We start from the raw sequence: 14873 nt of genomic DNA on the forward strand, positions 1-14873 counted from the left end.
AAAGTTGCTAATATATATTTTTAATTGTGCAAAATTGTGGTTTTAGTATGTTTTGGTTTTTTTGTTTTGTTTTGTTTGAGACAAGGTCTCTCTATGTAGCCATGGATGTCCTGGAATCTCCACATAGAGCAGGTTGTCCTCAAACTTACAGAGTCTCCTGTCTTCTCTGCCCCCTAAATGCTGGGATTAAAGTTGTATTCCACCACACCCAGCATGACATTGTTTTTAAGCAATTCATCTTTTTAAAAAAGATTATTAATTTGGAAGGTAATTTATTAATCTTTATTTTATAAATGCTTTAGCCCTTTTCAGACTTCTGCTAGATCCTAAACTATTACCATATTGTTGTCAGTATTTTACCAATGTCATTGTGTCAGTAGCATTGTTCAAGTTACCAAAGTTCTTACATTGTGTGTTATATAAAATATTGCTAAATTCATCAGGAAATTCAGTTGCCCTGTTCACTGTGTAGGACTAGCCCTGTCTCATACTCTGTTATTGATGATATGAATATATCACACTAAAAACAGGCTTGTTCTTGGATATATATGAGAGTCAAATCACGGCAATTCTGGGCCACAGTGGAGCTGGCAAATCATCATTACTAAACATCCTCAATGGATTATATGTTCCAACAGCGGGTAAGTAAAATACAATATTTCAAAGATAAGATATCTGTTCCTTCTCTTCCACTGCTTCTGTTGTCTATCCTGTTGCCCTTCTGAATGAGATTTAAGCATTCTTCCTAAGGTCCTTCTTAGTACTTAGCTTCTTTAGGTCTGTAACTTTTAGTATGTCTATCCTATATTGTATGGTTAATAACTGCTTATAAGTGACTGTATACCATGCCTATCTTTCTGTTTTTGGGTTACCTCACTCAGGATGATCTTTTCTAGTTCCATCCATTTGCCTGCAAATTCAATGATTTCCTTGTTTTTAATAGCTGAGTAGTATTCTATTGTGCAAATGTGCCACAATTCTATATCCATTCCTCTGCTGAGGGACATCTGGGTTGTTTCTAGATTCTGGCTATTACAAATAAAACTGCTATGAACATAGTTGAGCAAATATCCTTGTTGAATGGTGGGGCGTCTTTTAGTTCTGATGAGACTTGATAAGCTAGGGTGAAATGGCAGGGGAGGAGAACTCCCTATAACAGTAGACTAGGGAAAAGGAATAGGGGGGAAGAAGGAGGGAGGGCGGGACTGGGAGGAGTTGATAGAGGGAGATTCAATCGGGATATATAATGAATAAATTATGAGAAAATAAGATATATGATAAGAGAATGAGGCAAATATATGCCTGCATTTGAAATTTTATGGCTTGATGGATATAATCTTTACTTAAAGTTGTTTTCTAAAACTATATGGTTTTGAGTGTACTTCCCAGGTTTCATGGGAATCACTTGTAACCCATTGTGTGTTACTCAGAGAAAACACGCTGTGTAGTATGAACTTAATGCTAAGGATAGCAATTGTTAACAAAATTATAATTTTATATACTTATGAGCATATGGAATGATTTTGTTGAATGAGATCTCCAAATATATTGAAATATGTTACCTTGCTAACCTTAAAATATTTTAACCTTCTTTTTAGGATTAGTCACAGTCTACAATAAAAACCTCTCTGAAATGCAAGACTTGAGGGAAATCAACAAGATGACTGGTGTTTGTCCTCAACATAATGTTCAGTTTGAAACACTCACTGTCAAGGAAAACCTCACCCTCTTTGCTAAAATAAAAGGGATTCCTCCACAGGAAGTAGAACAAGAGGTAGACTTTGAGTTTGCATTATCTCAGCTCCCCACCATTTAGCACGTTTCCATCATGATCACAGAACTCTCAGCCATTTATCCACCCTTATGAATGAAAGTTAGTCAAAGAAATCCTTCTTGAATGGGCAGTTAAGTTTGTAAAGTATGGCTCATTTTGTGTATATTTCTTGTATAGGTACAACAAATCGTACTGGAATTGGACATGCAAAACATTCAGGATAACCTCACTGAACATTTAAGTGAAGGACAGAGAAGAAAGCTCACCTTTGGGATTGCTGTGTTAGGCGATCCCCGGGTAAGTAAGATTTTGCACGGCAAGAAAGGAGATTGTCAGCAAGTCATGCTCTTTACCACTAATGGTGACTGAGCTTTGATGTATCACACTACACTTAGTGTGCCAGGAAATAAGCTGAGCTTATTACACAAAGTTATACTACAGCTATGTTTATTGGTTGCGTTTTTCTTATTCTTCATGCGACTGTGTGGATATAGTTAACTTGGAGGGATCCTATTTTGAGTATCTTTATCCTTTATAGATCTTGCTCTTAGATGAACCTACTGTGGGACTAGATCCCTTTTCCAGGCAGCAAGTGTGGAGTTTTCTGAAGCAACGCAGGGCTAACCGTGTGATCCTCCTCAGTACTCAGTTCATGGATGAGGCAGACCTCTTTGCTGGTAACTGATAATTGTAAATCGGTATTATGTTGAAAACTGTGGGGAATTTGTATGTGATGTTTATTCCTAGGGTAAGAACCCTGTTCTCATTATCTCAACCCCAAAGCAGTCTATAGGTTACGGGAATCCAGTCCTGTCCTGGAGCTCCTCACTGGCTGCACATTTGTTGGATTGTGGCCAGTAGAGAAAACTTGTGATAACTTTTTCCAGATCATTTGTATGTTTACTAAATTCCTAAATATTGAATATATGTTTGCTTGACAAATAGCTACCTGTTCCTTATCATCCAGTTAAAGAATATACTCATATGTAACTTGAAGTGATACCTACTTTTCCTTTTTAAAAAAATTAATTAAGAAATGAGTATTATTTACTTATATATAATATAGTTATATATTTATTTTTATGTAGAACATACACACACACACACACACACACACAGTCCAGGAATGGTGGCACATCCTATCTATCTATCTATCTATCTATCTATCTATCTATCTATCTATCTATCTATCTATTTTTTTATTTGGAAGTATAGGAGGAAGCTTAAAAAGATTAGTGCTGGGAACGCCAATTGCAGCAGTTTTAAGATGTGATTCAAAATTTCAAATGTCCAACAGGATCATTTATGCCTCCTAGAGCATTCCTTTCGAATTCTGAGCCTTCATTTCTCATGTTTATTTGCTAGAGTAAAAAGAAATAACTGCTAATATTCTTGCTTCTTGTTACTCAGACAGAAAAGTGATCATCTCCAATGGGAGTCTGAAATGCACAGGTTCTTCTGTGTTTCTGAAGAGAAAATGGGGTTTTGGATATCACTTAAGGTAAAGAATTTTTTGAGAAAAGACTAAACAGATGATTTTCAGAGGTTTTTAGATATGAATGGCAGTGCTTGTAGAGGTCAGAGGAAGACAATGGGCACCTTGGAGATAGAGTTATAGGCAGTTGTGAGCCACCTAGGTACTAGGAACTGAACTCTGGTCATCTGGAGAGTATCAAGTGCTGCTAACCACCGAGACATCTTTCCAGCCCAATATATGCTTTCCTAGTTGTTCACCAGAGGTGCACATTTCTGAGAATAGGTCTCAAGCTTTTTCTCTGACAAAATGGACTGAGAACTGTTGAATAAATAATTTGCCTGTTTTCCTGTAACCCATAGTAAGGCTAACTATTGCAAAAATTTCTACATTATAAACCTAACCCATTCAGTAAGGACTACCATTCAATAAGGACATTTGCTCAACTATGTAAAATAGCAGCTTTATTTGTAATAGCCAGAATCTAGAAACAACCTAGATGTCCCTCAACAGAGGAATGGATACAGAAAATGTGATACATTTACACAATGGAATACTACTCAGCAATTAAAAACAAGGAAATCATGAAATTTGCAGGCAAATGGATGGAACTAGAAAAGATCATCCTGAGTGAGGTAACCCAGAACCGGAAAGACACATATGATACATACTTACTTATAAATGGATATTAGACATATAATATAGGATAAACATACTAAAATCTATAGCCCTAATGAAGCTAAACAACAAGAAGGACCCCAGGGAAGATGCTTAAATCTCATTCAGAAGGGCAAACAGGATAGACATCGGAAGTAGGAGAAGACATGGAAAAGGAGAGGAGCCTTCCACAGAGAACCTCTGAAAGACTATACCCACTAGGGTATGAAAGGCGATACTGAGACTCATAGCCAAACTTTGGGCAGAGTTCAGGAATCTTAATGGAAGAAGGGAGAAATGAAAGACCTGGAAGGGAACTCCACAAGGAGAATGACAGAGCCAAAATACCTGGGCCAGTTGGTCCTGCAGAGACTGACACTCCAACTAAGGACCATGCATGAAGAGGACCTAGAACCCCGGTGCAAGGAAAGCCCATTGACTGCTCAGTTTCCAAGTGGATTCCCTAGTAAGGGGTACAGGGGCTGTTTCTGACATGAACTCAGTGGCTGGCTCTTTGATAAGCCCTCTGGGGGAGGGGTGCAACCTTGCCAGGCCACAGAGGAAGATGATGCAGCCAGCCCTGATGAGACCTGATATGCTAGGGTCAGAGAGAAGGGGAGGAGGTACTCTCCTATCAGGGGTCTAGGGAAAAGGCATAGGGGGAGAAGAGGAAGGGTGGGTAGGACTGGAAGGAGAGATGAGGGAGGGAGCTGCAGCGGGGATACAAAGTGAATAAATTGTAATTTATAAATACATAAATAAAATAAAATTAAAAAAGAAACCAAGGCAATTCTAACAGAAACCTGTATGAGTAAGGAGTGAATATAGTTCCAAAGAGTTGTGACAACGATGTTTAAAAACACCTAATTGACTAGGATCAGAAGGAAGGAAAAGAAGTCCTCCCCTATCAGTGGACTTGGGGAGGGGCATGCATGCAGAGGGTGGAGGAAGTGAGGGATTGGGACAGGAGGAGGGAGAGAACCACAGGGGGGATACAAAGTGAATAAAGTGTAATTAATAAAGAAAAAAAAAAAAAAAGAAACCTGAGTGTAGGCTACAAAGAATTCTAAAAGACAAAAATCTCCACCAGAAAGCAAACCAAGAATGTTCTGATAGTATACTAATTTCTGATAGTTCACTGCCAGGTGCGCTAGCTACCTTCCCTACGGAATCTCTTATTTGATGCCTTCCTCTTTGTCTGCTCATGTTTATACTACATACTCAACACTAACTACAATGACCATGTAATTGGAAGGCAGCTATGCTCAGCACTATACCACCAGCGCCACTCTGAGCATGTGTTTGTGTATTTGTAGTTGTTTTGTGTTTGTACATATTCTGTGTATAGATGACAAGATTTTCAAGCTGGTGTATTATTGTTATTATTATTCATTTTGCTTGTTTCATAAAAGCTAAGAAAAATAACATTCAAACAACTTTTTAGGGTGTCAGCAATACAAAAATGTAATTTATTTGTCTTTTTAAAAATATTAGCTTGTTTGTGAATGAAACATGTGATTCAGAGCAGTTAACATCCTTCATCAATCATCACATCCCTGATGCTAAATTAAAAGCAAAAACCAAAGAAAAGCTTGTGTACATTTTGCCATTGGAAAAGACAAGCAAGTTTCCAGGTAACATATATGACTATGTTGGAATAAAATTACAGAAAAAAATTGAATGTTGTCAATAATTTTTGTTATTTAATGGATCTAAATTTTGTCCTAGCCTTTATCATTCAACAAAAAATTAGGATGAAGATTTGAGTGCACTATATTAACTTGGTAATTGGTCAATGGAAGTACCGGTAGGGAAGAGACATGAGAAGAAGACGGAGGGAAACCTAAGAAAGCTTGCATCATTGAGCAGGTTGCCATGGTGGGCGATTGAAGCACAGCATCATTGGGGGGAAATGAGAGGCAATGTTCTCACAGTGACACCACTGGAGAACTGTGAGGAAACTGCTTAGCTCACTTCACCTGTCCATCGTGAGAGACGTTCCCAGGAATATTAACTGTTAGCTCCTTTGGCTTGCTTTGAACATTAACTTGGCATACACCTAAGCTCAGTAAAAATAATCTTATTCAGGTAGATGTTCTTGTAGGCAAATTTTATTGAGTCTGATGAGTACAGTGGAGATGAGGTTGTGATAAGAAGGTCTCTGCTGCAAGTATTTTTGTATTTTCATTTTATTTGTATGTGCATTTATTTTTCAAGGAAAAAAACATAGCTTATGTATTTAGTCTCACTGCGTGAACACGGAGAAATTTAGCTCTTAGTTCTAGTCCCAAATATATCTGCTCTCTTTATTCTTGAAGGATTATGGAATGTGGTATTCTATATCATTCTGTTCTTTTCTTGGACTAAAATTCCCCAAGGAACAAGTGGCCCACCTTCTTGGTCAGAGGAAGATGATGGGCAGTTATATGCTGGTACCACTTAGTTAAATACTGATGTTGATGCTCTAGTCCACAGCAGGCATTTTAAAGAGACCCAGGCTTCTGCTAATCCAATGATGTGTCTATGTCCATACTGGGACGTGGAACGACAAGTCCCTTGAATTCTATGCACATATCCTAGAAAACACACTGTTCGCTACAGTCTTACTTACCTAGTTACTCTCTGTAGAGATATTGGTCAATAACCCAACCCATGCAGAAAGGTGGGATTTTGGAATCTTTTCGAAGCTCATTTAGCATCCGTATATTTCCCAGAAAAGAGATGATTAATCAGTGTTTTGATCTTGCAAATCCATTATATTAAAAATACTGCTTTATACTAGAAGCATAGCATTAAATACTATGTGCAAGCCTCTATTCTCATGGAGCCTATACACAACTATACAAGGGTGGGGAGAATTGAACTATAACTGTTTGGAAACATAATAAACAAGGCCACATGAATTAGAGTGAGGATTGTTTTTAGACACACGCTTGTGTTCGTCTCTCTCTCTGTGTTTGTGTGTATGATGCTAGGGCTTAAACTAAACACAGGGCTTTATGCATACTAGCCAGGCACTCTAGTGCCAGTGTTTATATAGAGTAGGGTCAAAGACCAAAAAATCAAATGCAGTTCAATTAGAAAGCAAAGTGAATGTTTGAAGGAAATTAAGAGAGTGAGCAGAGTGTGGGTAGGAATGCATAAAGCTGTAGGGTAGATGAATCGCTCCTGGAGCTGAAGGGACTTTTAATATTTGATTATTGACATTGATTTTTATTCTAAGCACACTGAGAAACCACTAAAAGACATTAATCTGGAGGGAGCTAATGTACGGCCTCTATTTCCATCGTTGGCATATAGAAGATTACTCCAGATATAAGTGAACAAGCATTCCATAAGAGGCTAGCTATGGAGCTAATTTTGAGGCTTAGAAGGACCTCTTGTCTACCATGGTACTAGTAAAGATGGCAGAGAGTAGATCTCTTTAAAAAAAATACTTTATCATAAAGCTGAAAGGTCTGTCTCACGGAATGCATACAGAATGTGACTTGTAGATTTTGTCTTCTATTAGTGAATGGAAGACAACGATATTTATTATAAGGTAGTGCAAAGAGTAGTTAGATCATAGTAAGAAGAAAATATTAGTGCTCTGTTTTAGAATTTAACTGGGGAATGCTTTTTGACAAAAGAAAGCTCCAGTATATAGCTACACATAGGACACTGGAGCTCAAGGCACAAAATGAGGCATGAATTTGAGGAACTTCTGTATGGGTTAGGAACTGAATTTGTGTGTGGGTGGAACAAGAACTTTTATTTATTTATTTTTAAGGATCTGAAACTCTGAGAGAAAGCAAAGGAGAAATCAGGAAGGATGTAGGAGCTGAAAGTCCTACACATAGTTAGAGGGAAATGAGACGTGATTAGTAAACTTTTTCCCCGGAGCTGTGTCCACAGCCCAAGTAAATTGCTTTATTAAAGATTAAAAGAAAAGAAGAAAGATGAAGAAAGGCAAAGGGAGTAACAACAACAACAAAAAGAACAGTTCAATGAAGTTAGAAATGGGATGTGGCAGGGCCATGGGGATCCAGGAGAGGCTGGAGGGGAGAGTGGGGCTGAATATGGAAACATATTGTATACATATGTAACAATTTTCAAAGACTAAGTGAAAATATTATATTTAAACATAATAAAAGAGAAATAAAGGCTTGCTCATTAAATTTAAAATATGAGAGCCTGTGTAACCTACAAGAGAGCATCTTCTATGGAGGGGAATGGACAGTATATGGACCTTAGGTTTTTGTGAGATGTGGCAGGTCAAATGTTGACAAGTCTTTGGAGACAAATGTGTATATAGATAGTGATGGGAGGAAGATATTTTTTTGGCTTTGGGGGACACCATAGCATTCTACTTGACACAGTAGGTACATAAGAAGATAATGAAGGAAGAGAAAGGAGATGGCGTTGGGAAGTCCTTGGAGGATAAAATTCAGAGCACACGTAAAAGGGGGTAGCCTTGGAAGGAGCAGTTGCAAGTGTTACACACGTGCAAAAAGAGGCCCAGAATGGGTAGGGACTTACATGGGTTTGTTTTATGGTGGTAAAAAGACTATGGTCTTTATGACTGATCATACGTCCTCAGAGGAGTCCATAGGAAAATTAGAATCTAAGAATATAAGATACATTCAGACACCTTGAAGATGAATTTGGCATAATAATTTCTGACAGAGTGCTTTTTTTTTCCTTTAAATTATGATTATATAACAAAGATGTGAAATTTCTGAACAACATTAAATATAATATTTAAGACAAACATTAATTTACTAGGCTTAGTATGTTTATGTTATTTTGAAAGTTTATATATTCCTTCTGTTGACTTAGACTTCTTCAGTGATCTGGATAGATATCCTGGCCAGGGCTTGATTAATTATGAAGTGTCCATGTCAAGTCTGAATGAAGTCTTCAGGAACCTAGAAGGAGCATCAGCTACCACCACACGAGGTAAATCTATTTGCATAATTCACAGAATCAGTTAATAAATGGCCGTGTGCCATTTTAGCTGTAGTGACTTAAGGAATGCGGACCACTGTATATTTGTTTGACTCTTTTGTTTGACATGGGCTGTTAGGTTTCCTGACATCATCAGCTCAGCTAGCCAGAGGTCCACTCTTGGTGTTGATAAATTCCTCTTTGGAAAACTAACTACTTTGTATTGCAGCAGTTCTGTCTCCATGATCACTGTTTCTTAAGTTCTCTGTGGCTGGAAATGTTTTTAATTAGAGGTACGGCATCTGAGCATTACTTCTTATAAAAATTGTTTCTTACTTGTTAAGAGAGAAGGCCTGTATGGAGAGAATTCTTACCAACTTCCAGGTAGTTTAATGGGAGATAAAATTGTCACATTTGGAGCTCTTCTTTTTTACAGACAGTCTGATCCATATGGACAAATACTGTGGTATATCGATATCTTATTACTGTAATAATTCTTTCAACATATGTGATTGACACCATTTTACAGACGAGAAATTAAAATTTAAGAACAATTAGATGATTCTTCAGAAGCCATTCCAATTATAGCTCATGTATCTGTGCAGCATAGATATGTTAAGCTTTTTCAGAGCTGATGATTTTTTCATTTCAAGCCCAGGTTATTGACACATTAGATTTAAGTATTTCAGCATTAACAACTGTTGATCCTGATGAAAAGGGTTATTTTGAACTCTTTCAGGATAGCATTACAATTGAATGCTTGTCTTTTCAAACACTGAGCATAGCAAAATTACCCCTTTTCTGAATTCCTCTTTTGGCATATATTTATCATACATTCAGGAGTATATAACTCAAAACGTTTTTCATATTTTCATCATGTTGGAAATTGTAAAGATATAACTATAAAAAGAAAATACTGAAGGCATTGATGGTGTATAACCTTAATGAGATATTGAAAATGTTATTTAAATAATTACTTTGCACGAAAGTGTAAAAATAGGATCAGACATAAAATGATTTAGAATTTTTATGAAGAAAAGTTTTTTTTTTTTATGCTTCAGGATGATAGTTATAATATGTATGTGTGTTCACACAGACTTTGAGAAAGGAGAAACAGTAAGAGACTCAGAAAGTTTAAATGAAATGGAGCCGGTTTATCCTTCTCTTTCTAAAGTGCAAAAGACTGTGAGTGCCATGGGCCTTTGGAGAATGCAGGTCTGTGCAATAGCACGACTTCGCATCTTAAAACTAAAACGAGAGAGAAAAGCCATGTTGACCTTGTGAGTATCAGAGTACTGTATTTTTTTTTTAAGATATAAAATTTTAAAAGTTTTAAACTACAAGAATATTTAGAAGTAAAGCACATTACCTAGAATTCCTGCTAGACAAGAGCTGAATGTAATATTGATTTTACTTACAGTTGGGATTGCGTGTATAAAAATTCTTGATTGGACTTATGGATGCTTGCTGTTTAGTTTTCATAGTGAAATTAAATAACAACGCCTTTCAGTACTGTGACACGTTGAGATACTTTTAGAATGTTAGCACTTTAAGTTATGGTTGTATAAAGTAGAATTAATAGCTAACAAAGAGGTGTAGAATATATTACTGAGGAAAAAAATGCTATAGAGTCCTATGCTAACTTTTCTTTGTTGTTTAGTCTGTTGATTCTTGGAATTGCACTCTTCCCACTGATTATGGACAAGATTGCTGATGGTATGCTAAATAACAAAAACGACTGGGAATTTAAAACAGAATTGTATTTCCTGTCCCCTGGACAATTTCCTCAGGGTGTGCGAACCAGCCTATTGGTCATCAATAACACAGGTGAACAGAGATTGATGTTTTAATACAGAAATAGATATTTAAGTGTTATGTAGTACAATGGAAGGAGTTACGAATCTTGGCAGAAGAAAAATGTACATTTATAGAAAATGACCTTGAGAAGCAGTGCACTTTCCCTGATTTTGGGGAGGACAAGGTTAGTGGACACATGGGTAAGGGACTTGTGACTGACCACTCTGGCCACCAGTTTTTATACCTGGCCGCCATCACTGTTGAGAGAGAGAGAGCTTTATCTTAGCTGAAGACGTTTTTAATTAAATTTTAATTTTTATATTAATTACAGTTTATTCACTTTGTATCCCAGCTGTAGCCCCCTTCCTCATTCCTTCCCAACTCACCCTCCGTCCCTTATCTCCTCCCATTTCCCTCTCCAAGTTCACTGGTCCTCCTTCCCTTCCATCTGACCCTAGCTTATTGGGTCTCATCAGGACTGGCTGCATTGTCCTCCTCTGAGGCCTGGCAAGGCCAGAGCCAGCCCCTGAGTTCATGTCAGAGACAGTTCCTGTTCCCCTTACTAGGGAACCCACTTGGATAATGAGCTGTCATGGGCTACATCTGTGCAGGGGTTCTAGGTTATCTTCATGAACGGTCCTTGGTTGGAGTATCAGTCAGCTGAAGATCTTTTTGTTCTCTTTGTTGCTATTACTTACCATGTATCATGTTTGTAATACATCTTGATTGACATGCAAAGAAGAGATGTCGACACTTCATGCTCTTGGATGAAATTCAAGAAGATTCAGGAAAACTCCTTGTTTTGTTAAAGAATGGATAATTGTTTTAGAACTGCTTAAATCTTACCCCGGGTCCTCTTTCTTGTTTATCTTCCTTAGGTGTATAGATTTTAGTATATTTATCCTATCTTATAGGTCTATATAAGTGAGTATATGCCATGTGTGTCTTTCTGCTTTTGGGATACCTCACTCAGGATGATCGTTTCTAGGGCAAATTTCATGATTTCCTCATTTTTAATTGCTGAGTAGTATTCCATTGTCTAGAAGTACCACAATTTCTGTATCCATTCCTCAATTGAGGGACATCTGGGTTGTTTCCAGGTTCTGGCTATTACGAATAAAGCTACTACAAACATGGTTGAGCAAATTTCCCCGTTGTGTAATTGAGCATCTTTTGGATATATGCCTAGGAGTGGTATAGCTGGATCTTGAGAAATCACTATTCCTAATTGTCTGAGAAAGTGCTAGATTGATTTCCAAAGCAGTTGTACAAGTTTGCATTCCCACCAACAGTGGAGGAGGGTTCCCCTTTCTCCACAACCTTTCCAGCATGTGTTGTCACTTAAGTTTTTGATTTTAGCCATTCTGATGGGTGTCAGGTGAAATCTCAGGGTCGTTTTGATTTGCATCTCCCTGATGGCTAAGGATGTTGAGTATTTCTTTAAATGTTTTTCTGCCATTCTACAACCCTCTACAGAGAGTTCTCTGTTTAACTCCTAAATTACTTGAAAGAACAGCTTTTCTGTTTCTTCCAAAGACGTTTATAAATACATTCAGAGTAGAACTGCTTATGCCAAGGTGGATTGATCTTCATGGGAGGACCCTTTTCTGAGGAGAAAGAGAGGAAGGGTGGATGGGTAGGAGGAGAGGTGAGAGGGAGGGACTAGGAGAAGAGGAGGGAGGGGAAGCTGCAATTGGGATGAAACGTTAGTAAACAAGACGTATACACACACCATTCAGAGTAGCAGTCTTAAGTTTCTTTCTGATTTCAATTTTCACAGGTATTTTTGATTCAAGGTTGTAGAGAGTTTTCTCTTTCATTCTTCATTACTTTACCTTTCAGGTTTAGAAAGTAAAATTCCTTGTTTCTTTAGTGTTGAGTTGTATATTGTTTCCTATCATTGAGAATTGCTGTCTGCCCTTCAGGTTGTTGGCATCTCTTTCTCCACTCAACCTGAGGATAAGGCACTTGTGTTCACTCATGCCCCCCCAACCCTCTTTGCATTCAGTTGTCAAGTATTTTGGAGATTTATTTTGTCATGTTTCTTCTTCCTCTAAGTGTGATGTGATTATTAACAACGTGTTAATTTTCCCATATGAGAACCCCTGTTTTCTTTATGTGAATGGTACCCACCATTATTGTACCCTACTGTGGAATGTAGTTGTGGTGTGTGACTTCCCCAGTGTACACGGAAACATGGTTTTCTATGTGTATCCCATCTTGGAGGAACCCAGATTTGTATTTGATACTACTTTACTTGTCCAATTCTTAGACCCCCATATATTTCCAGTATGAACTTTCACTTCAAAGGCCAGAAAAAAAAAAAAAGGTCTCTTTTGTTATCCATTTTGCTTTTCCTTTACTGGTGCTTGCAGTTATCCCAAGTCTTGCTCTGCTGCTCTTCTTAGGCATCTTTTATGAATGAGGGATGCTCCCAGAGACCACTACAGCAGCTGTCATGGTGTGCAATGTGGAGGGCCCTGACTTCTCAGTTTGCTCCGCCTCTAGCTGGATTGTGGCTCAGAGCTGATAACGCCTTGTCCACTTGAGTTTTGATGTTATAGAAACTAGTCAGCTGTTGCATATTTTTCTCCTGTGTGTACCAGCCTGTGGGGTTTCCTTAGCTTTATTCCTCTTTCACGTAATTTCACCCATTTTCGTATTTTAGATTACATAAGAATTTTTTATTTGATGGTGGCATCCGTGTATTTTTCCAAGAAAAATACAGTATGTATTATATATGAAAAAGTGGAAAACATGAATCATACATCTATTTTTATATTTAATTTTTAGGTTTAGGTTAGGAAAAAGAGGAAAATGTTATCAGCTGAGCAATCTGTAGTATTTCACCTATTACTTCTCCAGAAATTATCAATTTATATAGTTTAAAGGAAAAGTTACAAAATAAAATTATATTCTTCTAGGTATCACATATTAACGGACATTAGGTGGAATTATGATGATAATTTATTATAATGTAAGATTTACTAAATAGAAGATGGATGAGTGAATGAGTTATGTCATGCATGAAGTATGCCTCATGGTATACTAGGAATGTTAACTTTATAATGCTCATAAAATTTTTTACTTCCTTTTATATTGCCTTCTGTTATCAAAATTATACTAGAATCAAATATTGAAGATTTCATACAGTCACTGAAGTGTCAGAACATAGTTTTGGAAGTAGATGACTTTGAAAACACAAATGGTACTGAAAGCCTTTCATACAATGGAGCAATTATAGTTTCTGGAAAACGAAAGGTATGTGTCCTCTTGGTTTTTGCTTTTGTGGCTACACACACTGAAATACAATATCAAATGGCTACATTTTAGTTGTTTTAAAAAGATAGAAAACTAGTATATAGTAACTCAACTCAGCAAAACATATGAGTCTATATTGAATAAACCGATATTTTGGTGGAACATTTTCTATCTTTTTTTAAAATTAAGTAATTTTGTGTTAAAAGGGAGTGAGTCCATTGCTTAAACTAAATAACTTATTATATTACAAAATCATTGATTAATGTAATTATGGATTTAATGACTTATTTAATGTTCAAGTGCATGATTTTTTATATATTAAGAAAATACATTAAATATTATAATGTACATTATTAATATACATTAAATATTATAATGTCTGCATGAAATGTAAAATATAAAATTATTCTTCTTGAATTCCAAATTAACTGTAATCATCAAGGATCTATCAAGGACACACCTGTTGCAAATACATCCGTAAAGAAGAACTTGAGTCTCATTTGCATTTCAGTAAAGTTAAGAGACAAAAGTATACTACAGAGAGTTAGACTCAGAATTATTAATTATTGCACACAGAATTAATAGTTTGCACAAACAGCCATATTTTTAGTGTCCAAGATATGTCTTGAAGAAAACTATATATTAATTTGTAAACTGTTTTATTTTTATGTGACTATTTCATAGATTATTTAAGTTTTGATAGCAACTACTTATGACAAGATATAATTCACAGATAAGAATGAGTTCATAAGACCTAGATAATAAAATGTTATAAAATGTACTTCATTTTCTTGAATAATTTCTAATAAAGAGAAAGGTTCTCAAAAAAAGAGACAAAAGTAATAAAAAGCATGTTTTTCTTTCTTCCTTCATGTAAAACAAAACACAAAAGAAAACTAGAAGCCTTAAAAGATGTATCTTTTCATATATTGTAAAAATTTAAATATAATTTAAAATATATAATTTTTAACATATTGTAAAAAA

The 14873-nt window shown here is 36.4% G+C and overlaps 1 protein-coding gene across 5 annotated transcripts in view; it reads left to right on the plus strand.

Moving 5' to 3' along the window:
* The window catches only part of Abca6 (ATP binding cassette subfamily A member 6), a 67931-nt gene that overhangs the window by 24228 nt on the left and 28830 nt on the right, over nucleotides 1-14873 (plus strand). For all 5 annotated transcript variants that reach the window (XM_060386480.1, XM_060386481.1, XM_060386478.1 and 2 more), the window contains 10 exons: nucleotides 531-641; nucleotides 1599-1774; nucleotides 1952-2071; nucleotides 2313-2451; nucleotides 3185-3275; nucleotides 5400-5539; nucleotides 8724-8843; nucleotides 9928-10111; nucleotides 10492-10658; nucleotides 13756-13889. In XM_060386480.1, the coding sequence (XP_060242463.1) occupies nucleotides 531-641; nucleotides 1599-1774; nucleotides 1952-2071; nucleotides 2313-2451; nucleotides 3185-3275; nucleotides 5400-5539; nucleotides 8724-8843; nucleotides 9928-10111; nucleotides 10492-10658; nucleotides 13756-13889 (1382 nt within the window). The remainder of the gene's footprint in view (nucleotides 1-530; nucleotides 642-1598; nucleotides 1775-1951; nucleotides 2072-2312; nucleotides 2452-3184; nucleotides 3276-5399; nucleotides 5540-8723; nucleotides 8844-9927; nucleotides 10112-10491; nucleotides 10659-13755; nucleotides 13890-14873) is intronic.

The sequence above is a fragment of the Meriones unguiculatus genome, chromosome 7 (genome assembly GCF_030254825.1).
Source record: "Meriones unguiculatus strain TT.TT164.6M chromosome 7, Bangor_MerUng_6.1, whole genome shotgun sequence".
In the NCBI taxonomy this organism is placed as follows: Eukaryota; Metazoa; Chordata; class Mammalia; order Rodentia; family Muridae; genus Meriones; species Meriones unguiculatus.